A 25,076-nucleotide genomic window follows, 5' to 3' on the forward strand; every position below is an offset into this window, starting at 1 on the left:
TGTTTTCTTGGCTATAGCCCTGTTTTATTTGAGTATTTGTGCCACAAGCCACGGTTCATAGAAAAAGCTGGTATCAGACAAAGGAAAAAAAACAATGCTTGGTGTATCATCACTACACGATGTTTAATTGGGGTCTTCTGTTTTTCCAACAAAGGTGTAAATTGTGAAAATTATGAATGTGTCATCTAGCAGTTTATTTACCATGCAAAGATTCAGAAATGAAATGTGTGGTTTTGGCAACTGAATTCCGTAGTAGTGATAACTGGTCGAGAAAAACATACTCACACAAAATCCTGATCACCTTCGTCTCTGATGAGACCTAAGTATTTTTATTTTTGGAGATAAAGTTTAAAATGTAGAGGCCTGTAAGTTCAACATTATTTTGGACATTACTGGTTTTGTTTGTTCCACTGTGCAGAATTTTTCTGCGAACAGGACTGTGCTTGCTGAGGGGCTAAAGATACTCTCAGTACTACCATCATATTCACATCCAACCATTAACATACACATGCAAACTCCTAGAGTTAGTGACTTTTGAAATATCTGAATGTGACCAAACACCAACAGTGCATAATGCACAGCACTGCCAAAGTTGTATGAAAGTTCAGACAGCTGTGTCATTTTACACAGCTGCATGTGAACCCATATATCATTATTCCGAATTTGCCAGAATAGCTGACTCCCCTTTTAGGTTTTTCTAAATGCAATTGCACATGTGAAAAGATGGCATGTAAAAACACTGCATTTTTTTTATCAGGGTATGATCCTGATTACATCTCTCTCTTAAGAAAACTAATTTAAATGCACTTTTGTTGTTCTTTCTGTAACTTCCTTCCAAAACTAACAGCAAAGCAAGCTATCGAGATGCCTGCTCTGTTAATATGAGTTGAACAAACTCTACTGTAGCAACAACAAAAGACATTTTTACTATTAAGAGAGAAGCAAAGCAAATGGTAGGAAAGTGTGGAATTATAATCATCCCAAAGAGCTCCAAATGATACTTAAAATTTAGAAATGTATTGACTTGAATTTCAATTGCTTTGCATTCTACACAATATTATTTTGCCTGCTTGTATTTTTTATTCTAAAATACAGAATTAATGAAAATTCCTTTGTTCATATCCTTTTATAGTCCTACAAAACAGGTATCACCCTTGAGCAGAATTTCTCATCTTCCAATCTAAAATGAAATAGCATAAAATGAAATCTCTGCCCTTGACCCATTCTTTCTATCTCATCTTTGCCTTTCCACTTACTCGACTTTTCAGCTCATGCATTTACTCTTTCCTTAGTGTCCTTCCTATTTACAATATCACACTCTGCCAGCTAGTGGAATTTTCCCCCCAGTGCTAATCCTAAGAACTCTGGCTAATTCACCTACAGCTTTCTCATTTATCTGCTCCTAAGATTTTATTTATTTATTTGGCATTAGTCATCTGGACAGGCAGAAAAATTCAGTCAATCATCAAAGTGTCTAAAATATCCAAATATTTGTTTTTCCAGAGAGATAGCTTATACTTTCTCATTTATTTTTATATGACATCTCACTCCATCTGTCATCATTATGTATATATGCTTATCTCTCTATAATCTGTTTTCAGTGCCATGAAGCATTGTATTATTCTTGACATTTACCCGGTTTCATTTTTAACCTTCCTTTGTTCATATAGTTATATATCTTATATAGTCATATAAATTACACCTAGTACCAACTTTATGTATTTAGTACCCTGTAATCTATTTTTTATACAGTCAACATTTATTGAGCATCTACTATCGGTGATTGTAGCCCCAATGCTCTCTAGAAGTATCCTGTCCTTTGAGGTTGAAAACACCTTCAAATTCTTTGAATGGCATCTCAAACCCATGAGAAGTCCAAATTCTGCCCAAGATTTCTGCAAATTCCCTGGGGCCTGCATTTTCTTAGTGGCTTCTCCTTCTGATTTCCTGTCCTTGCTAAAGACTGAATCTCACCAACATTTCAATTTCCACAGCTATTCTTTCATGCATGGACCAGAGGAAGACAGAGTGCTGCTTGTTCAATTTACCCAGAATAAGGCAGCTTTCTAGAACAAATGTAATTGAAGATTCAGAGACAGCACAGGGCACTTCCACTGTATTTGCAACGTGCTATTTCTTACATTGGGTGGTAGAGGAAGGGATATTTATTCCATTCCTCTTTATCCCTTTCCATGTACATAGACCCCCACCCTCCTCAGGCCCATTAAGTCATGTGACACAGCTAAGGGGATAGTCTCCCCCCTGGGAGAACTGCTCCTTACCCCACCCCTGCTCTGTGACCTGTCCACTTTATAGGAACATAGAGATGAGTAAAATGTGGCTTTCTGTTAGAAACTTTGTCAGGTGGTGGAGAAATGCATGTAAACAAATAATCACAATGCATTTAGATATGTATTATAAGAGCAGTTATGCGCAAAACAGATAAGAAAGCAACGAATTACCTAGGAAGTTTAGGAAAGAGTCTTCCAGAAAGAGATAACTTTTGAACTGCTCCAGGCTGAGAAGGCTTTAGCCAAGCTGAGTAAGGGGGAATGAGAAATGAGCTTCAGGCCAAAGAAAGACCAGGTGGAAAAGCACAGGAATGTGAACTAGAGCTTGGGGTGACCAGTAGCCTCTGAGGCTCGGTAAATAGTGGGGACCAGAGTACAAAAAGCTTCACACGTCATGCCGACAAGTTTAGACTTGGCATTCATGGCTGTAGGGAATGGACGAATGATTTTAATCAAGGAAGTAACATAATGGGGAATTTATTTAGGGTTGATAATTAATCCTAACTATCCTCTATTTTCAAAAGTAAATTCTGTTTTCCCATTTCATAAATACCACAGGGGTTAGTATGATAATTTTCCAGATGAGTCTTAGTTCCTGATTAATGCTTGATATGCAAAGGAGACTCTCAAAGTGTGCTTTGGGGAACCCCTGCAACCAAAGCTCCCAGGCTGCTTCTTTCAAATGCAGATTCCAGGACTTCAGACCTATGCTCTGGGTATAGGCTCCTAGAAAAAGTAAGATTATTGAGGTAATTAATGTATACTAAAGGTATTTAATTAATACCTTAGAGGTAATTAATTAATACCTTAGAGGTAATTACTGTATCCTAAAGGTAATTAATGTATACTAAAGTTGAGAAGTTCTATCCTAAATTTCAGTTAGAATACCCTAAAACTAAAGAGAGAGATTTTTTTAAATCACAATTTGATTTGAACCAGTGTTATCAAAGAAATCTGTTCATCATAACAAATGCAACAAAAACATCCCAAACATTTATATCATACATCCTAAAAAACAAATTCAGAGTAACAGGGTTTCTTTTGACTCTTTATAGACAGTTCTATTCATGATTTACTGTTTATGTCCAGCTCCAATCAGTGTTAATTGGACAATATCTACTGTCCTTCATTTTTAGAGAGAAGATAGTTTCATAGTGGTGACCAACCCAAGCCAGGAATTGAGCCAGAGCCCAATTCCACCACGAAGAGTTATTCTTCTCTAAGGTGTGTGCCACTGAGACAAAGCTTGCAGGTTCCTGGGCCCTGGCTCTCCAATCTGGCTGAGCACTGGGTAGGACAGCCAGCACACAGTGTGGCCTCTGTTCTTTTAAGACTACACAGTCTCCCCGAGCTGCCGTCAGTTCATTTGCCCAATGGAAATCAGAAGTTACGGGCTCCAGATAAAATCTGGGTCAACCTCAGAATCAGTTTAAGACACATGAATCCTAAGGCCTCTTGCAGTCTCCGTATTCTGTGATTTACAACAAAAAAGAATGTAGGACTTCCACCATCAGCAAGTGGAGCTAGACAACCTCTGGGGTTTAGCTTTATCTGCAGAAATTTGTCAGTTTAAGGTTTTTTTTCATCAACTGTGGGAATCATTTTTCTTTAAAATTTTCCTATGTTTATTCTTACTTGTATTTTTCTTCTACCAGGAAGTCAACACTAAATTGGTAGTTTTCCAAACTGGAGGAAAACACTACTTAAGATGAACTTAGAATGCTTATTAGTTTGAGCAGACAATAAATTATAGAACTTTAAATGTAGAGTAACAGGAAATTTTCTGCTTTTGAGATGAACTTTCTTTTTTACTGTTCTGGTTGGACTTTATTTTTTTGTTATTCATTTTGAGCAACATGAAATAAGCAAGTAGTAAAAAAAAAAAAAATAGATAATACAATACTTGTAAAGACAGAACAAAAACAAAGTCCCTCTCCTGACTACACTCCACCAAGTTCCCCTCCACAGAGGCAGCCACTTTCAACTCTTGTAGCTATTTCTTCCATTTATTTACCTCCATATTTCTGAAAACAGGCTTATAAAGTTATTTTTCCATTTGCCAATTTAACATTGTCTGTTGACTTGCAGTTTGGAAGGTCAGGACTCTTTCATGACCCACCTCCCCCCTTTTCCTCAAACGTTCCCAATATGCTTATATCATAACTTTTGGTTAAATCAGTAGTGTACGACTGTGGAAATTTTGTCCACTGCTGAGTCACTAGTTTTCATCTTTGTAGAATTTCTTGGAAAAACTTGTTTTTCCTGAAGTTTTAAATTTGTCTACTGTCAACTTGTTAGACAATTTTCTTATTTTCTTGGTATCCTTCCACCACTATCCCCCCCCACACTGGCCCACCCCTCGCCACCACCACCACCACCCTGTGGTTACAATCTCGGTCACTCATCCCAAGTTATATTTTCTCTCCTGGAACCCAGGTCTTTCCCTTTCTTGACCTAATTCCATTTTGGGGCAGGAGCACAGCCTCCAGTAATTCACTATGAAAGTGTAACATCTGTAAGGTACCTATGTAAGGTAACATCTTTGATTCATTACATATCTGAAAATGTCTGTGTCTCCTTAAACTTAATGTATCAGTTGGTGAGTATAAAGTCTGTGTTGAAAATCCATTTTCCTCAGAATTCTGAAGGCCTCCCGCCATATATCCCTGTCGTATTACAATTGACACACCTAGTGCCATTTTGACTCTGATTTTTGTATATGATTCTTGTTGTTTGCTTCTAGGATCTTTGTCCCCAAGGTTCTGGAATGTTATGATAATGTGTGCCTCAGATGTGTGTGTTTGTGAGAGGAGGATATTTAGTGGGCCCTATTAATCTAAAATTTGATTTTTTTCACTTTAGAAAATGATTTCTTATATCATTTCTTTGATAATTTCCTCCTTTCTATCTTCTCTCTTTTGTCTTTCTGAAACTCCTATTTGTCAGACACTGGGTATTTCTGGATTGTGCTTACACCTCCTTAGTGTGACTCTTGTTTTCATCTCTTTTCCTTTTGCCCTACTTCCTGCATTTCTCTTTCATCATTTCCACCAAACTTTTCATTTTAGTTGGACCCCTCTATTACTTACTACTGCCTAACAAATTATACCCAAATTTTGCAGTGTAAAGCAGCAAATATGTATGATCGCATATATTTTCTGAGGGCCAGGAATCTGGGAGTAGCTTAGGTGGGTGGTGCTGCTGGAAGTCTCTCATGGCGTTGCAGTCAAGCTGTGGTTTGGGGCACTAGTCATCTAAGGCTTGGGAGATTAGCTTGCAAGATAGCTCATTCATAGGATCATTGCCAGAAGCCTCAGTTCCTCATAACACAGGTCTCTTTAGAAGGCCTTGACTTGATGTAGCAGCTAGCTTCCCACAGAGCAAGTAATCTGAGAGAGAGCAGACATCACAGTGTCTTTTTATGACTTAGTCTCAGAAGTGACATAGCATCACATCTGCCCTTTTCTATTGGTTATACAGATCAGCCCTGCATCCCTGTGGGAGGGGACTACACAAGTCATAAATACCAGGATGAGGGGTTACTGGGGGCCATCTAGGAGGTGGGCTACCACAGCTCAGTAGTCCAACTTTTGTTGTTTCCTTTCTCTGTGCCTGCCTTTCTGGAGCTGCCTCTTTTGGAAATCCTCCTTGACCTCATCTAAACAGTGTTAAAATGGTGTTTCTTAGCTCGTGCTCCTTCTGTGTGCTAGTCAAACTCCCAGTGCCTAAGGTATCAGCCCCTTCCACTGCTTTGATTTGCTATTGCATTTAATTCCCCAGAAATAGTTATCTTGTTTTTTAGTTTATGCCTTATTTGCTGTTTTTATATGTTATCTCTTAATGGAACAGTGGATATGTGCCAAAACATTCATAAATGTACTGTGTCACTTGACTCAAAGCTTTCACTCGCCAACCATCGTCCAAAAATTGACATTTTCATCTGTTTTTGTCTTCTCACCTGTTTTCCTTGTCTTGTGGGTTGATGAATTTTTTAATTATTTATTTTATTCTTTATCCATCATCTTATTCTGGTTTTGAAAAGGAGAGGATGGATATAAAGGTGTTTAATCAACTCTCTCTCTCTCTCTCTCTCTCTCTCTCTCTCTCTCTCTCTCTCTCTCTCTCTCTCTCTCTCTCTGTCTCTGGATTAATTCTCACATAGGTAAGTGAGCCTGTTTTTTCTGATCATTATTCAGAAAAATACTGCTACTCAAGCAGGTCCATATTTTCTGATAATGTGACATCAGAGTCTTCTCTAGAATCCAAAGAAGGCTTCCATTTGAAAAAGGGGCCTGGTCTTATGGGTAACCCTCAGCTTCTTTCATTTCTTTTTGCATACTTTTAGGTTCACAGATACTAAATGGATTTTTTTCTTGAAATGTCTTACATTTCTGTGATTAATACAGTTTCTAAAAACTGCTAACAACTCTCTCGGAACCCAAAGCTAAAAAAGGTAATAATTCTAAATTCACTTTAGATTTGTTATTGATAATTGGTATAGTTAGCCAATTAACAGCTGGTGGAAATGGTGGAAGGCATGTGGCCATCATCCTTATGGACAACACAGCCAAGGAGGTTTCTCCAGGAAGATTTATCCCCATCCAAGGTAGCATACTCTGGAGATATCAATGAGAAGCCCAAAACGCCTAGTATGTTTCTCAGTTCATAGGTAAAAATCACATAAAATGCCTCTTCACTGATTGTCAGATGAAAAAAAGAGAGGTGAGGTTTGTACACTAGCCACACTTTGGTTTTTTTTTGTTGTTGTTGTTGTTGTTGCTGTTTTTAATAATGTTATCAAAGATATTTCCTGAAAGATCCAGTCCTACACATGGGCAAACCAGGCATGTAACTTAAGGGCCCTCCACCCCATCCGTTGTCTCCACCTATTGGTCTGGAGTGTGAATTTTCTACCATTGTGGCAGGTGTGTGTGTGTGTGTGTGTGTGTGTGTGTGTGTCTTAAGAGGCGTTGTTTCCTGAAAAACGTGTCAGTTACAGGGCAGATTTTAAAAAATTAACTCATTAACATGCATTACACTGTATGAGACTAGCTTCCTGGCACCTCTCAAAGAGAAACCATATAACAGCAGGTCACTAAGCCAATAGTGATGGACCAGGGATGGAGGCAGAAGAGAGGGAGCATGCTTCCCAAAGTTATGCCTACGTTGGCCAGTGCAGACTTTCATTACACCAAGGCAAATGAGAAAATAACAGTGTAGAGATTGTTTATGAAGTAAAAGCTATTCATTTCCATTTTAAAGGAACATACTATACTGTCTTTTGTAAGCATTTACTTGCTTTCTTTGTAATACTTTAATTTTCTTTCTTGCAGAATAATGATAATAAATGATAGACTCACCATAAGTTGGTGGGTGGGAAGGTATGTTTGTTTGTGTTTGATGGTAATCATTGTCCTTATGTAGCAAAATGTAAATAAGACAATTCCCTGCTGATTTCCATTGTTTTTTTCATTCTACTCTTCTGGGAAGTTCAAAATATTTGGAGCTTCCAGATTCATGATCTACTGGGTTCTTACAATCCCCAAATTGTATTACCTGTGCTCTCCCACCACAAACCTTGGACTAAAGTGTGTTGGGGGAGGAGTAGACAAATAAAGGAGGGATGGAAAGGAAAGAGAGCCATTCAAGGTGGCAGATCATCTCTTGCTGGAACTCAGAGCTGATCAATTCTCTAGTTTCTATCTTCATTTTTTAAAAGTAACATTTATGTGACAATGGAAAAAAATAATCAAGATAATTTAATGATTAAATAAGATAATCAAGGATTAACAAGCTTTTTCTGTAAAAGGTCAGATGGTAAATATTTTAGGTTTTGTGAGCCAAAAGGCAAAATCGAGAATATTATACACATCCCTATATAACAAGAGAGAAAATGAATCCCCACAATTTTTTTAGTGAGGAAATATAAAATTTTATAGGCACTGAAATTTGAAGTTTGTACAATTTTCACATGTTATAAAATATTGTTTTTCATTAGTTTTTTTCTTACTGTGTGAAAATATAAAAACCACTCTCAGCTCTCAAGCAGTACAAAAACAGACAACAGACTGGATTTGGCCCATGGGCTGCAGTGCACCTACTCCTGATTTATACAGCTAATTTCATGATAGTCATGTCACATTTATCACTGGGACTTTACTTCACATCATCTGGGGCCCAGTGACATGGGAAGGGGAAAGGGAAGAGCTCCTGCCCCCAGGGCCTTGGGAGCCCCCAGAGCCAGTCAGTGATGAAATACAGTGGTTCTGGGCCAAGCAACCTGGGTTCGGATACCCCAGCTCCATTCCTTCCTACCTCTGGCCTCTCGATAGCCCAGTTTTCTTATCCATAAAATGGAGCTAATAACAGTGCTGACCTCACAGAATTGCTACCAGGTATAAATGTGATCGTGCACAAGGCAGAGGCCTGAGCGGTGCCTCATGGAGTCAGTGCCCCAAAAATGTGAACTGCTGTCCTCACAGTACTGATCAAAGTGCATTTCCTCTACAGCCTCCTTATCATAAGAGCCTATTAACCTTACGTGAGTGGCGAAAGCCTCTTAGTCCTACTGGACGCAATACCTTTTAGGGCAAGAAAATGAAAGAACCTGGAGTTAATGATTGTAGATATCATTACCACTCAACTGCATGACGTCAGATGGGCAAAACGTCCTTACTGTGGTGTTTATTCCCAAATGTAGCAGAGACCTGTGATTGCCACCTCCTTTGTCAGAGCCAGTGATCTGTAGGCTCGCTGTCATCCAGAAAATCAAAAACGGGTGACTGGTTTAGAAGTCTAGACTAGCAATGTGTCTCTGGACAGGAGTTGAAAGATAGGAAGTGGCAGCTGCAGTGAGATTTCTGTGATATCCAAGGGTGGTGACAGCGGCTGTGGGTGGGTAAGAAGGAGCCACGGTGACAGCAGAGCATGGGGGGCATTCTCCTTTCCCAGAGGGCATGTTGCCAAAATTCATGGGCAGTCTGCTAAGGCAGACACGGACGGAGGGGCCCTGCAAATAACAACCCAGGGAGTCTGTCTGGCACAGTCGCCCCACTCGGTCAGCTCTTCTTTTCACACACAAAACATTCGCCTCCGGCTATTGGCTGGGCAGAGGGTCAATAATCATATTGCAAAATCAACAGAGCTGCCCAGTAGAGTGTTAACCAGCTTTGAACGTTGCCAGCTTGCCCTTGGACTAACCCAGGCTGGGCTGGGCTGGGCTGGGCTGGGCTGGGCTGGGTGTGGGGGAGGAGACAGAGGGTCAGGAGAACGCACTTCAGCTGGGTGTGGGGTGTTCTGAGAGAGGAAACAGGAAACATCCAAAATGATTTGGAAATTAGTTCCTGGCCTATTAGGGAACAAGAAGACGTGAGTGTGCATAATTACTTCCTTCATTAGTTTTAAGAATAAAAAGATAATAGTTTACTGCCTGCCACTGCTGTGGGGGGGTTATAAAGAATTGGGAGACACAGCTCCTACTTACAGTCTAATAAATGTAATAAGCCCTCGACTCATGAGCATTTAAGTAGCAATATTAAGTTAATAAGTTAGTAATAGCCAACACTGTTGGTCATCTGCAGAAACAGCTGTCGGGGAGGAAAAAGTTTTCCTTGACCCTCTTAGGGTCCCTGGCTGGTCTGAAAATTAAACTGACACAGACAGATTAACAGGAGACAAGCACACACATTTTATTAAAATGTTACGTGTGTGGGAGCCTTCACCAAAAAAAGAAGACCCAAAGAAGTGACCAGAGCAGGAAGCTGAGACATTTTGGACAAAGAAACAATACATTTGTGAAGAACTGACAAGACAGAGAGGTTCAGGACAGGTATAGTAAATAGTACAGAAGTAAATAGGAAGGTAAGGGTGAGTTTAACAAGGTTTGTGTGCCAGTTCCTCTGGTGCCGTCTCTGGGCTGATAAGAGTCTGTTTCCAGGAAAAGGAGGATTTATTTCTGGCCTTTAGGTGGAAAAGGAGGAGCTTTCTCTGTATTTACTGCTTCTTAATTGCCTTCAGCTCAAAACAATTTTTATGTCCAAAGGTATATTTTGGGATGACATATTCTAGCTTCCTTCACAGTCTGCAGCAAGTATCCTATCTACTTGTCTACGTACTTAACAAGTGTTAACCCATTTGACCCCATTTTAAAGGTGTGAAAACCGAGGCACTAGAGATCACTGAAAGTCACACAAGGTGACTTGGCACACCTGGGATTTAGCTCGGGAAGTCTGCCCTTAATATCTGTGCCATATCGACCTGGAACAGAAGACAATGTGTGGGCTATACATGGGCCATACATGGGTGTGACAGAAGTTGAGACAAAGAGAAATGTTCAAAAGACAACTCACCAGAATTGCTTGCTGCCTTTATATAATGTTTTTGATTTGGCACCTTTCATTTATAAGTATCGTGGATGGTTGGGGTCTCAAACCAATATTTAGCTAAGCAAATAAAATAAATTATAGGTGTGCTCATGTACAAATAATATTTAGTTAATCGACTAATATATTTAGTATACTCTAAGAGTACTATGAGTATTTGTAGTTATTTCATTTGCGGTTTAACAAAAGTACTCCTCAGTCTCTCTTACCATTGATCTTAGAATCAGGACCAGCTCTTAGGCACTGGACAAATGCCTAAGCAGGAGGAACTGTATGGGAAAACCATGGCTAGCCAGCCCGACCAAAGAAAGGATCAGACAGGAGCATGTATGTTCTTTGCAGCAAAAAGGAGAGAGAAGCAACCCCCGTTGATGGAGTCTGACTCAATGCACAGAATTCATTCTGCAGATTCCCTGTGATAGCACCTCACATCCTCCTCACAAAACCACTGCAATATAGATCTTAACATCTTCCTTTACAGATGAAGTAACGTGGAAGGGTTAGGAAATTAGTCCAAAGCTGCAGTGAGTAGCTGGCAAACCTGGGACTAGATCTTACATAGACCTGGCCTAAGGCCTATGATTTCTGGATTTCTAAACCTTTCAAAATTCTCTCCTATCAAACTTTATTTTGCATTCTAAGTCAGGTCATTTAAAAAAAAAAAATGAATGTGACTATTAAAATAATGATTTTCCACAAGTTTAACTATTTAATATGCAAACATCAAGTAACCTGGAGTCACTTCCTGAGGTGTTAATGGTTAGCAGGGGGAGAAAGTCATAAAATCATTATTAAGAGCTTTCTGTTCATGACCAATGATTTCTTACTTCATTAAGGTATATGGAAACTAAGAGGTGTTTGATTGAAGAGGAAAAATGATAAAAACATTGCTTAAGAAATACCCAACAAATATGCCTTCTTAATAGTAGCATTTGGCCATACTGGGTTTTTTGTTTGCTTTGTTTTTTTATTTTATCATTTATTCTCTCTCCCTTTCTTTCTTTCTTTTTTAATTAAAGTTTATTGGGCTGACAATTGTTAGTAAAGTTACATAGATTTCAGGTGTACAATTTTGTAATACATTATCTACATCTCACATTGTGTGCTCACCACCCTGAGTCAGTTCTCTTTCCATCACCATTTACCCCCTCCCATTTACCCTCTCCTAGAACCCTTCTTCCCCCTTACCCTCTGGTAACCCCTAAATTATTGTCTGTCTATGAGTTTTTGTTCCTTCATTTGTTTGTCTTGTTCTTTTGTTGTTTTCAGTTTTATATACCACATTTCACATCAGTGAAATCATATGGTTCTCTACTTTTTCTGTCTGATTTATTTTGCTTAGCATTATAATCTCAAGATCCATCCATGTTGTCACAAATGGTACTATTTCAACTTTTCTTACCACCAAGTAGTATTCCATTGTGTATATATGCCACAACTTCTTTATCCATTCATCTATCGAAGGACATTTTGGTTGTTTCCATGTCTTGGCCACCGTAAACAAAGCTGCAATGAACATTGGAGCACACGTGTCTTTATGGATAAATGATTTCAAATTCTTTGGGTAGATACCCAGGAGAGCGATTACTGGGTCATATGGTAATTCTATTTGTAATTTTGTGAGGAACCTCCACACTGCCTTCCATAACGGCTGCACCAGTCTGCATTCCCACCAACAGTGGATGAGGGTTCGTTTTTCTCCACAGCCTCTCCAACACTTGTTACTATTTGTCTTGTTGATGATAGCCATTCTGACTGGGGTGAGGTGATATCTCATTGTGGTTTTTATTTGCATTTCTCTGATGATTAGTGATGTTGAGCATTTTTTCACATGACTGTTTGCCATTTGTATGTCCTCTTTGGAGAAATGTCTCTTCAGGTCCTCTGCCCATTTTTCAATTGGGTTGTTTGTTTTTTCGTTGTTGAGTTGCATGAGTTCCTTGTATATTTTGGATACTAGCCCCTTATCGGAGGCACTGTTTGCAACAATCTTCTCCCATTCAGTTGGTTGCCTCTTTATTTTGTCGATGGTTTCTTTTGCTGTGCAGATGCTTTTAAGTTTGATATAGTCCCATTCATTTATTTTAGCTTTTACTTCCCTTGCCTTTGGAGTCAAATTTATAAAATTCTCTTTGAACCCAAGGTCCATAAGTTTAGTACCTATGTTTTTTCTACGCAGTTTATTGTGTCAGGTCTTATGCTTAAGTCTTTGATCCATTTTGAATTAATTTTGGTACATGGTGACAGATAGCAGTCCAGTTTCATTCTTTTGCACATGGCTTTCCAATTCTCCCAGCACCATTTATTGAAAAAGCTGTCTTTTCTCCATTGTATGTTTTTCTCTTCTTTGTCAAAAATCATCTGTCCATATTTATGTGGGTTTATTTCTGGATTCTCAGTTCTATTTTATTGATCTGTGTGTCTGTTTTTCTGCCAATACCCTGCTGTTTTGATTATTGTTGCCCTATAGCACAAGCTAAAGTCAGGGAGTTTCATACCATGTTTCTCCGAAAATAAGGCCTAGCCAGATGAGCAGCTCTAATGCGTCTTTTGGAGCAAACTTTAATATAAGACCCGGTATTATATTATATTATATTATATTATATTATATTATATTATATTATATTATATCATACTATACTATATGATATTATATTGTATTATATTATATTATATTAATTATATTATATTATATTATATAGACCCAGTCTTATATTATAGTAAAATAAGACCAGGTCTTACATTAATTTTTGTTCCAAAAGACACATTAGAGCTGTTTGTCTGGCTAGGTCTTATTTTCGGGGAAACCCGGTATCTCCAGCTTACTCTTTTTTCTTAAGATTGCTTTGGCTATTCTGGGTCTTTTGTGGTTCCATACAAATCTGATGATTCTTTTTTTCTGTTTCTTTAAAAAATGCCATTGGAATTTTGATGGGGATTGTATTAAATCTGTATATTGCTTTGGGTAATACAGCCATTTTAACTATTTTGATTCTTCCAATCCATGAGCACAGAATGTCTTTCCATTTCTTTTTGTCTTCTTCAATTTCTCTTAAAAATGCCTTATAGTTTTCAGCATATATGTCTTTAACATCCTTGGTTAAGTTTATTCCTAGATATTTTATTCTTTTTGTTGCAATTGCAAAAGGAATTTTTTTTTCTTTGTCTGAGATTTCATTGTTAGTATATAGGAATACAATGGATTTTGTATGTTGATTTTGAGGCAGCAACTTTACTGTATTCGTTGATTGTTTCTAATAGCTTTTTGGTGGAGTATTTAGGGTTTTCTATATATGGCATCATGTCATCTGCAAAGAGTGACAATTTAAATTCTTCATTCCTAATTTGGATGCCTTTTATTTCTTTCTCTTGCCTGATTGCTCTGGCAAGGACTTCCAACACTATGTTGAAAAGCAGAGGTGATAGGGGACAGCCCTGTCCTGTTCCTGAACGTAGAGCAAAGGGCTTCAGTTTTTCACCATTAATTATGAGATTAGCTGAGGGTTTGTCATATATGACCTTTATTATGTTAAGGTATTTTCCTTTTATACCTATTTTATTAAGTGTTTTAATCATAAATGGATGTTGTATCTTGTCAAATGCTTTTTCTGCATCAATTAATAAAATATGATTTTTGTCCTTTATTTTGTTTATGTGATGTATCACATTGATGGATTTGCATATGTTGGACCATCCTTGTGCCCCTGGGATGAACTCCACTTAGTCTTGATGAATAATCTTTTTAATGCATTGTTGCATTCAATTTGCTAGAATTTTGTTTAGGATTTTTGCATCTCTATTTATCAGAGATTTTGGTCTGTAGTTTTCTTTTTTTGTGTTATCCTTACCAGGTTTTGGTATCAAGGTAATGTTGGCCTCATAAAATTTGGGAAGTTCTCATCAACTCATCAACTTGAATATACTCTCTGTTCCTTTCTCTCTTTCTTCTCCTTCTGGTATGCCCATTATTCTTATATTGCTCTTTCTGATGGAGTCAGAAAGTTCTTGTAGAGTTCTTTCATTTCTTTTAAGTCTCAAGTCTCTTTCTTCTTCCATCCGTGTCATTTATAAATTTCTATCTTCGATGTCACTGATTCTTTCCTCCTTCTGGTCAATTCTACTACCTAAGCTGGCTATTTTATTCTTCATTTCTTGTTTTGAATTCTTAATCTCCAGATATTCTGTTTGGTTATTTTTCAAAATTTCAGTTTCTTTGGTAAAGTGTTCACTTTGTTCTTTGATTGTGTTTCTGAGTTCATTAAACTGCCTGTCTGTTTTCCTGCATCTCGTTGAGTTTTTTAAGAACTGCAGTCTTGAATTCTCTGTCATTTAAGTCACATGTGTCCATGTCTTTAAGTTCATTTTCTGGAGACTTTTCATTTTCTTTCTGAGCTGTCTTGTTACCTTGGTTATTCATGGCAATTACTGATTTATTATTTCTCTTCCTAGACATCTACAGGAGTGGGTTCTGCAACAGGTTAATAGAAAGAGTTCTTTCTTTTGTTTTCCAGTAGTTGTTAGTTGTTGATAGAATGTTTTGTTTTCTCTCCGACTGCAGCCTTTTATTCTCTCTCACACTGTAGTGTTATATTTTCTCTGCACTATTCCAGCTTCTCACACAATGGCGGGATTCCCTGGAAGGTGGGCTTCTCCTCTGTGAACAATTCACTTGGGTCATAGGGCGCCGGCTTCGTGGGTGAATGTGGAGAGCTTCTGAAGTTCCAAAGCTCTTCTTACACCAGATTCAGAGTCCTTGTGTTTCAGCAGCTCTGTTTACTCCTGCAGGGATCCATCCAGACAAGTGGTGACAGGGGCGGGGTGGGTTGGGAGAGGTGGCTCAGAGCAATGGTGGCAACCACCACAACAGCCAGTCCTGCTTCCATGGCTCTCTCCCCTTTGCCAGAACTAATTGGACTGTGAGTCTGTGTCTATGAACCACAGTTCTCAGAAGTGCAAATATTCTGTTCTTTTGATCTGACACTGCTACTGTTCCACTTCTAGCATGGGCAGGTAGGGGCAGGCTGAGCTCTGGGAGGGTGGGGGCACAGCTAGGCTCAGTGCCTAAAGCTTCTGTTCTCTGCTGGAAGTGAGGGCTTAAACCACTGTTTTCAGCCTTCTTCCCTCCGTCTTTGCTTCGAGGTCTCTGCCGTGAGCGTTGGGTTCAGCCATGTTATATGCTGCCCCCTCAGCCCTGTGGGCCATAAGCAGAGCCCTAGCAGTCCAAGTTCTTCCCTCTCCCGTAGCTGCAGTAGTTCTGGAATGCAGTGAGCTCGGAGCACCGAGCTAGGTCTGCGTCCTGCATCCATGCGTCCCCATCTCCGCACTTCTCCCTTCCCTCCTCCCCTGCTTATGCAATTTGCCCACCTTTAGGTGATTTCAGTAGTGGGCCTCTTACTCTTGCCTGTCTGCTGTGCAGGTAGTCCTATAGTCCAACTATAACTTTGTGAAGTTATAGTTGTTGAATTTGTTGTAAATTCCAAGGGAGATTTCCCATACTGGTTTTTAATGTGTTTAGCATTTGAATAGTAGTTAATGGGTTCTATTTCATTAATATAATCATGGTGTTTCAAAAAATTGGTAACTACAATATTGCCACAGGGATATGAAAGACAGTTGGGGAATATAATCAATAGCGTTGTAAAGATTTTGTAAGGCACTAGTCTTATTAGGGAGACCACTTCATGAATGGTGTAGATGCCTGACCACTGCACTGTACTCCTGAAGCTGAACCTGAATAATATTATATGTCAACTATAATTTAATATATATAGTCATGGGATATGGAGTACAGCGTAGGAAATAGAATCAATGGAATTGTAACACATATATACGATGTCAGAGGGGCAATAGATTGGGGGAGGGGAGTTATCACTTTGTAAGGGGTGAAATGTCTATTACATTGTTTTGTACACCTGAAACGAATAATAATAAAAGATATGGATCTAAAAAAGTGGGTCAAAATCAATGAAAATGAAAATATGGCCACTGTATTTTTTGACTAATAACCTACTTGAATTATGAAATTAGTAAACATATTTGTACATTTAAAGATGTACTTTAGGAAAAATAACCTAATTCAGAGAAATGAATCCCTTCAGTGTGGAGTTACTGTCACCACCACCCAAAAACAGTGAAATGCTTATTTCACGCCACACTCACTGCAGCATCACACTGGTAGCACTGGCTTCCAGGGCAGCAACTGTACAATTTCCAGAGAGCTGCCTGACTGTGATTTCTAGTTCATTCAATCAGGTGGTACATCCACATGTCAGCAAAATCGCCCCATTCTCTGAAGTCCTAGTTGGTCCAATGGGGCAGATGGATGGATGGCTAGGCCACGCCTTGCCAGTCGAACAACAAAAAAATTAAAGCTGGAGCAATTATGGAGCTGTTCTGCTAATCTGGGCATAGAAACAGCCTTAGACCTGGCTCTGAATGCTTGCCAACAGGGCTGGTCACCTGCCCATAGATGACATGGTAGATGTGTGTGGGCAGGGCATACAGTAGACCCTCTCTCAATGACCGCAGTTAACTGACTGCTGGACTGACCACAACTTTCCACATCTTCCATGTATTAGACCACTTGACACCCAGTGCATTCTGCCCCCAAGACACCCATAGGCTTCTCCCTCATACACATCTGTTCACTGGTGGGGTTTGATGATTGCCAAGAGTTAGTTCTTTCTGCCAGATGCACTTATCATTGTAGCAAAGTAATTTAATTAAATATCAGCTAACAAATGGGTTAAATATGAATGCATAAAAAGACATGGCTTCTCTGAAACTAGGTCGGAAGATTTGATAAAATAAAGTTAATTAAAAAAAACTGCTATGCAATTAAGCGTGGCTAAGATAACATTTAAAGAGAGGAAAACATGGATTAAAATCTAGAAGGATTCTATACTCAGATTGCTCCACAAGCATCTTTAAGCAGTTGGCCTGTTTCAAAGAAACTGTTGATGATGCCTTGGGTGTGATTTAGTAAGAATGCTATCATGGAACTCTAAACAGCCGATCCATTCCAAGGACAGACCTGGGCCCTTCTTCCCAAGATTGAAGAATTGCATTGATATCGTTTAAGTGAAAACAAAACGTCTTAAGTGTTCATGTATCCATATATTTGTTTGTTTCTGATTCCTGGCTTTACCAAACTTTTAAATTATCGAACCAACTTGCTCTGAGCTGTCAGGTAGGGCTTCTACCCTAATGTGAAAACAATGAAACCAAATGGCAAACAAAATCTGAATATGTTATCCCTAAAGTTTCAAGACCCAAACTGAAGGACAATAATGAGAAAGATCAGGAACGGTGGTTTTGATGACAGAAAAAGGGAGCAAATTTGCTGCAGGTGGTGATGGGAAGCCAGACCCCAGGCAGAAGGAAATTCAAGGGAACAGTGTGCTCATACGCAGAGGCCCAGACCATCCTCTGGGTGCCACCCGTGTGAGTCCTAAGGATTCTTGAAACTTGTGACAGTCACTCGTTGAGATCAGACCTCGTATATTGATTATAGGTGAAAGCGTTGACTGACACCAAATCTCTGGTATGAGATGAATGATTTGCTAAAAATTAAATAGCTTCTCATTTGTCACCAAGGGCCTTGTATGAGGCTGAAGATCTTATTTGAAAACTAGTAACCTGAAGTTATGGCATCAATGTTGGTTTCCTAAGTTTGGGAATGATGTTGTATTGGAAAAGAATATACTCTAGTTTGGGGGAGATGCATGTAGAAGTATTAAGGGTGAAGTGTCACAGTATCTGCAATGTATTTTTGAATGGTTTGGCAAAAAGTGTGCTTGTATTTGTGTGTGCGTGTGCTTGTGGAGAGAGAGAGACAGAAAGAGTGAGAGAGACAGAGAGAAGAGGGTGGGACAACGTGTTGAGAGTAAAACTAAATGAGAAGATATATAGATGTAAAAAAAAAAAAAAGATATATAGATGTTCATTATACTATTTTTCAACTCTTCTGAGAGTTTAAAATTTTTCCCCAAAAAATATTTTTTATATCGCAGCAATCAACAACAAATTAGCTTTGTGTTAATTTTAACATGTGTTAAAATAGCCAAAGCTTCTAGTTTCACTTTTTGCCACTTCAATCATAGTTGTTTATAACTTATACATATAGAAAACTTCTTAGTCATAGCATCTGTGGGGATAGAACCCCAGAAAGCAGTTTCCAGGCTCTCGGCCTCACATAGAAAGGTGCTGGCTTGGGTAGTAAATGGCCATCAACTGTAATCAGATGGCCAGCAGCTGTGGCTAGTTGGCCATCAGCTGTAACCCGTAAGCCATTGGCCACTAATATAACTGCTGTGGCTCCGCTAGCAGGAAGAATGGGGGCTAGCAAGAAGATGGTGGCTGGCAAGCGCGGACTGCTGTTAGGATGGTAGGTTGCAGATTATGTAGATCCTGCTTCCTGTGTCTCCAGCCCAGCCGCCAGTGAGAATATAGTGATATGACTCCCCTATCTATGGCTCCATGGGTGTTCCTTTTTGGCCTCACCATGTCCTGCGTTGTTATGTGGGGAGCGGGACCAGAGACCCCGCCGGACGCCCCACGCGACAAATGGCGCAGCGAACAGGGTCCCCTGAGAGACAGCATCCCAATAGTCATATAATTCATATGCCTTGAAATTTTAGGTTCAAACTGGATGTAAAAACATTACCAGTTCTCCATCTGCTCTTCGATCCACTCAATCAATCCACAAGCATTTGTTCAGGATGTACTATCTGCCAGGGTTACCTATGTGAACAAGACTGTAAACGTCTTCCTTTCCTGGGGCTTAGAGTCATCAGAGAAAATATACATTAAACACACAACTGCAAGTGGTCCGTGGGAGGGTATAAAAGGGAGACCTGGTCTAGTCTGGAGTTTGGCAAACACTTATTTGCTCAAGCTAAGACTGAAAGACTTCCATTAGTATATGGTGAATGTGACTTTTACTCCAGGAAATAAAATTAAGGTGGCATCCATGTACCTTCTCAGGAATTAGAAGATGGCCTGTTTGCCTCCTCCTCCCTGTGGTCCAGAGATGCTCAGAATCAAGGTGTCCTGTGGTGTCTGGGAGGCAGAAGAGTCAGAGATGCTCACTGTCCATTTGAAAATGGTGGCTCCCCACTGCTGTGTAAACTTGAGCACCAGGCCCTGGCCAGTATCTGGTCGCCTTGGGTGCAAGTCTCAGACTTTCCTTTCTGAGTCCCTGCACCTCCTCCAGATGCTGTGAGGGAGCAGCAAACTGGGACCACTCCTGGGACCAACCTTCAACAGGCCCTCACTCTTCCGGAAACAAAGGCCCAGGAGGAGTCTCGTCTTCAGGCAGCTTTTGCTTTCCACCCATGACAAAAGCACCCTAAAGTGAGGGGCACACAAGCCTAGCTACTTTCTTGGAAGGAGACGAAAAAAAGACCTCACAAACAAAAAACAGATGTGCAAATGAGTGTCTCGAATGATCTAGTAGTGTTCAGAAATCTTTAGAGAATTAGCTCCATCCTGCAGACTGGCATTTTAGGTTTTAGTTTAGAGAGATGTCATCAGAACCACGGGGTGGGGGGCTGTTAAAACGGAATACAGAGACCCACTCCCAGGGTTTTTGATTCAGTGGGTCTGGGTTGGGGCCAAAAATGTGCATTTCTGACAAGTTTCCAGGTGCTGCTGGTTCTGCTGTTCTGGATATCCACACCTTGAGAACCACGGCTCTGGGAGATCTTAGTAGACTAGGTTAGTAGACTATTTTAGTGGATATTTAGTATGCTTAAATATGTGATGGAAATGAACATTAAAGTTTAAAAATCTAGAAAGGCGAGATTAAAGTAAGTCAGTAAAGTATGACCTTATTGCCGCAGCAGGGTGGAAAACTGGAAAAACGTAGTCTTCTGAAAAATAGCAAATATTCAACTTTTGGGGAGAACGTCGGCTTTTCTTTTCGATCAATTACTTTCTGATCATATCATTGTGATGTCTGTGAATACGATGATGGTAAATGACAAGTGTCTGAAATTACTGTGTACTCCCCTTCCCGAATGTCAGCATAGCATATTGCCCTAGCCTCAAGAAATACATGCAATTCAAGATATTTTTGCTTATGTATTTTTATTTTGATTGCATAAATAAAGTCCCCACTTTGGGGATATCAAAGGCGATTTCCTTTTCCTACCAGCCAGCACATCTCCCAGCCTTCCCCTCCTCTACTGTCAATCAGTATTTTTTTTCTGAGGAAAGCAAACTGATTTATAGCTATTATTAAGCCCAAAAAGAAAGATTCTATGTAATCATAGAATGTGTGTCAAAATAAATGTTAAATCCACTCTTTGAAACTATTTCACTTTTTGTTCCTCTGCGGGCAGAGAAAATTTTGAAAACTGACCCCCCCCCCCTTCGAGTTGGCATGTGCATAGGTGTGAAAGCTGGGGTCATAAGTGTGTCAAGGTGATAGTTAGATATGTAAGAGCTGCCAAGTTCACAGCTAAATTTTTGCTTTTGTTTTTTTAATAAGAAAGAACATTTTGATAATAGCATTAGTGAATTAGTTTGTTCTCTTTAAAGACATATAATAGGTATTGTTTTCTCAGGCTTACGCATCATTTCAGGAAAAGAAAACCATAAAATTACCTATAGAGGATATCACCAATTAATACACACAAATACATACTCATACATTATGCTAAGCCTAAGAAATTTGTCAGCACTGGGCTTGGGCCTACCTCCAACAACGGCAATTTCATGTGGTTCAACTAAAAAGGACAGCTGACCTTTTCTTTTCCATAAATAAATTACTTAAAATTTCTAAATACAAAGAAACGATGTACACTCATCTGACAATTCTTCTATATGCAACATCTTCTTCCTTTTCTACTCTATTTCTGTTGCTACATTGCCACATCCTTACCTGGGTTCTAATGATTAGTGTTCTGTGCTCAAAGAACCGAAAAATGTTTGTTTGTTTTGCCCCATCAGTTGGGACTTATTAAGCTGTTTTTACACAAAACCTTTTTTCTTTCCCTCTTCTTAGGGCTGTGTCTGTAAGGACAAAGGCCGGTGCTTCTGCGATGGGACCAAAGGGGAGAAGGTAAAAATAAAACCTTAATTCTGCTTCTTTTCTCTTTAGAGCTCACCCAGGAATTCACACTCTTCTTTCGTTAGTAGCAGAAAGATCAGCAGTATGTTCTTCCATTCCCCAAATCCAATTTCAAAGTAATTGTATATAAACATTAACTTGAAGGGGAAAAAAAGGCCTTTGAGGAAGCTTCAGATAACTTGTGTAAATACTGGCAGTTATTTGAACTTTCTTGGTCTCCAAAGAAAAAAATAGCAGGTTAGCAGGGAAAAAAGTTTGTAAGTTTATGTATGCCCTATTTACAATGTTGCTAAACACGAGAGAACAACTGAAAACAACTTGTTTCACTCACTTTGACATAAAATAAACCTTGAAACCCTCGGATTAAGTCCTGCAGCATTGGTGTAACGCGCCCCCTGGTGGACGAATCCTGCAGCAGCACTCTGGCTGAGGCAAAATGTCAGCAGAGGGAAAGTAGCTCCATTGCAGAATTCAAGGGAAAAAAAAAAAAGAATGCCGTCATATCATTAATTAGCTCCATTAACTTGCAATTTGTGACAATGAAGACAGAGGCAGAACTCAAGTTTTGTCTTTGTTGACAAAACCCTTTCCTCAGATACACTAATGGATTGCTTAACCAGATTGAAAGGTGACTGCTTAAAAATACTTTTAAAAGAACATATTTTAAGCTCTTGAGATATAATAATTTACATATAATTGAATGCTAACTATAATAATTATTTTATTAATTATAATTAATTAATTAATCTATTGATTAATTATTAATATATTTATTTGAAATTATTCTATAAGTCATGTGTAGTTTGATTTAGGGTTTTTTGATGATGATATTAATGTACTATATTCAGATCCATGTTGGGAAACTACAATTCGTTCTTCATCCAAGAAGCAGTTATTGAATCCCTACTATGTGTAAGATGCTATTCTAAGATCTGAGAAGATACCTAAGTCTTGAGAGGAGTCTAGCGAATTATTTTATTTATCTTTTTATTGGGTGTGTGTACACTGACTTGATCTCTCTCTCTTTTTAAATATAATTTGTCGATTGTGTAACTAAATTGACAGAATCAACTGGTGGCCTTTCCTGTGTAAAGAGTAATTCCAGGATCCATGTCCACAGGAAGGTTCTTTGTTGGCAGAACCATACCACTCATTGGGCCTAAATTACTTTCACTCACTCATTACAAGGGGTTTTCCCATAATATCATTTAACTCTTCCTAAAAAAACTATTTAGCTCACACTTTTGGTTTTGCCACCCTTGATGTCTTTCCTGCATCTCCTACACAAATATCAGATTGAATTACTAATTCCTGTGTAATCAAGAAAGCACTGCGTGTTGTTTTTTCAAGCTACAGAGCAGTTATGCACACTCCCAAACACATTCCTTTCCTTCTCCTCACTGTCTCTCCAACCCCCAACAATCACATGCCACTAGCATCAATCTTTCTTACTAAGGGGGTTTCCCTTCCATTCTTGGTTTCTCCTGTTAACCCCTGCTTTGTGTAGCTCTGCCATTTGGGGAAATGTTTTCACAGATCAAAGGCCAGCACTTCCAAACCTATGGACAAATGCTAACAGCTGGAAGCTTTCCAGTTACTGATCCACTCACTGCTGAGTGATATATATGTATATTTTACATCTAAGGGGGAAAATATGCAAAATGTTATCAAGTCATAAAGAAAACAGTGATTAAGGCTATGTGTGTTGCTGAATAGTTGCTGTTCTATATTTTTCCTGTCTTGTTTTGATTTTAATAGGGAGAGAAAGGTTTTCCCGGACCCCCTGGTTCTCCTGGCCAGAAGGGATTCCCAGGCCCTGAAGGCTTGCCTGGACCCCAGGGACCCAAGGTATGTCAGCCTGTGAGCTTGAGGAATCCTCAACCCTCCTAACCTTCTTTATGGGCTGCTGAGAACACGGAGGGAATGTCACATCTTTGCCCACTGGAGGATGCCATGGCCAGTTTCTCCTCTCCAGGCAGCTGGACTCTCAGAATTGCATCCTATTCCAAGACCATCACAAATGATCAGTATAATCTTCCAGTCCTCTACTCAGCTTCCTCCTCCTCCTCAGTCCACACAGCTTCGACACCTGCCCTGCCTCTCCCTTCTTTTCTCCTACATGAAAGGACGAGTTCTTGAATTCTTTTCACCTTCCTTTCAGGACCTATCCATCCACCTGTATCATGGCCACTGAGATTATAACTGTAACCTTGTTCCAAGAGGTGTCTCCTTTCTCTCAGGGCATTCCAACGTTCCTTTGGATGTTGGCTTTTCTCTTTCAGCCCTGAAATATAAAAATATTTCCCCATATTAATAGAAAATTTCCTCTAAGTCTTCCAGGTCCTGTAACCAAAGGATTACCCTCCTTTCTGTCTTTTCTTTCCATGTCAAGCTTCTTTTTATTTTTCTCTTTCTTTTTCTGTTTCTTTCTTTCTTTCTTTCTTTCTTTCTTTCTTTCTTTCTTTCTTTCTTTCTTTCTTTCTTTCTTTCTTTCTTGACATTCAGTATTATTTTATATTAATTTCAGGTGTGCAGCATACTGCTTAGACACTGATATATTTTAAGCAGTAATCTGGCACAATACATAGCTATTACCATATTATTGATTACATTCCCTATGCTTTACTTTACATCCCCATGACTATTTTATAACTACTAATTTATACTTTTTAATCCCTTCACCTTTTTCACCCTGTCCCGAACCCCCTCCCATTTATCACCCTGATAAATCTAGTACCCATCTGACACCATACATAGTTATTACAGTATTATTAACTATATTCCTTGTGTTATACCCTACATCCGTATAACTACTTTTTAACAACCAATTTTTACCTCTTAATCCCTTCCCCTTTTTCACCCACACTCCCAACCACCCTCCCATCTGGCAACCATCTAAATGTTTTCTGTATCTGTGAGTTTGTTTCTGTTTTGTTTGTTTGTTTATTTTGTTCTTTAGATCCCACATATAAGTGAAGTCACATTGCATCTGTCTTTCTCTGTCTGACATACTACACTCAACACAATACCCACCAGGTCCATCCGTGCTGCAGCAGATAGAGAGAACCCATTCTTCCCTGGCAGAGCCATGTTCCATTGTATATATATGCCCCCTCCTCTTTATCCATTCATCCATCCATGGACACCAGGCTGCCTCCACATCTTGGCTGCAATGAACATATGGATGCACACATTTCCTCAAAGTAGCCAGTGTTTGGATTTCTTCAGATAAATACCCCGAAGTGGGATTACTGGGTCCTTTTTTATTTCTTGTTATAGCCTTTGTTTCAAAGTAAGTGTTGCTACCCCAGTTTTTTGTTTTATTTTTCA

The 25,076-nt window shown here is 39.2% G+C and overlaps 1 protein-coding gene across 1 annotated transcript in view; it reads left to right on the forward strand.

The window, feature by feature from the left end:
• The window catches only part of COL4A3 (collagen type IV alpha 3 chain), a 155,743-nt gene that overhangs the window by 48,833 nt on the left and 81,834 nt on the right, over positions 1-25,076 (forward strand). Inside the window, exons 2-3 of the mRNA XM_081052082.1 lie at positions 21,681-21,737; positions 23,505-23,594. Coding sequence (XP_080908208.1) covers positions 21,681-21,737; positions 23,505-23,594 — 147 coding nt within the window. The remainder of the gene's footprint in view (positions 1-21,680; positions 21,738-23,504; positions 23,595-25,076) is intronic.

This window comes from Rhinolophus hipposideros, assembly GCF_964194185.1.
Source record: "Rhinolophus hipposideros genome assembly, chromosome: 6".
Lineage (NCBI taxonomy): Eukaryota > Metazoa > Chordata > Mammalia > Chiroptera > Rhinolophidae > Rhinolophus > Rhinolophus hipposideros.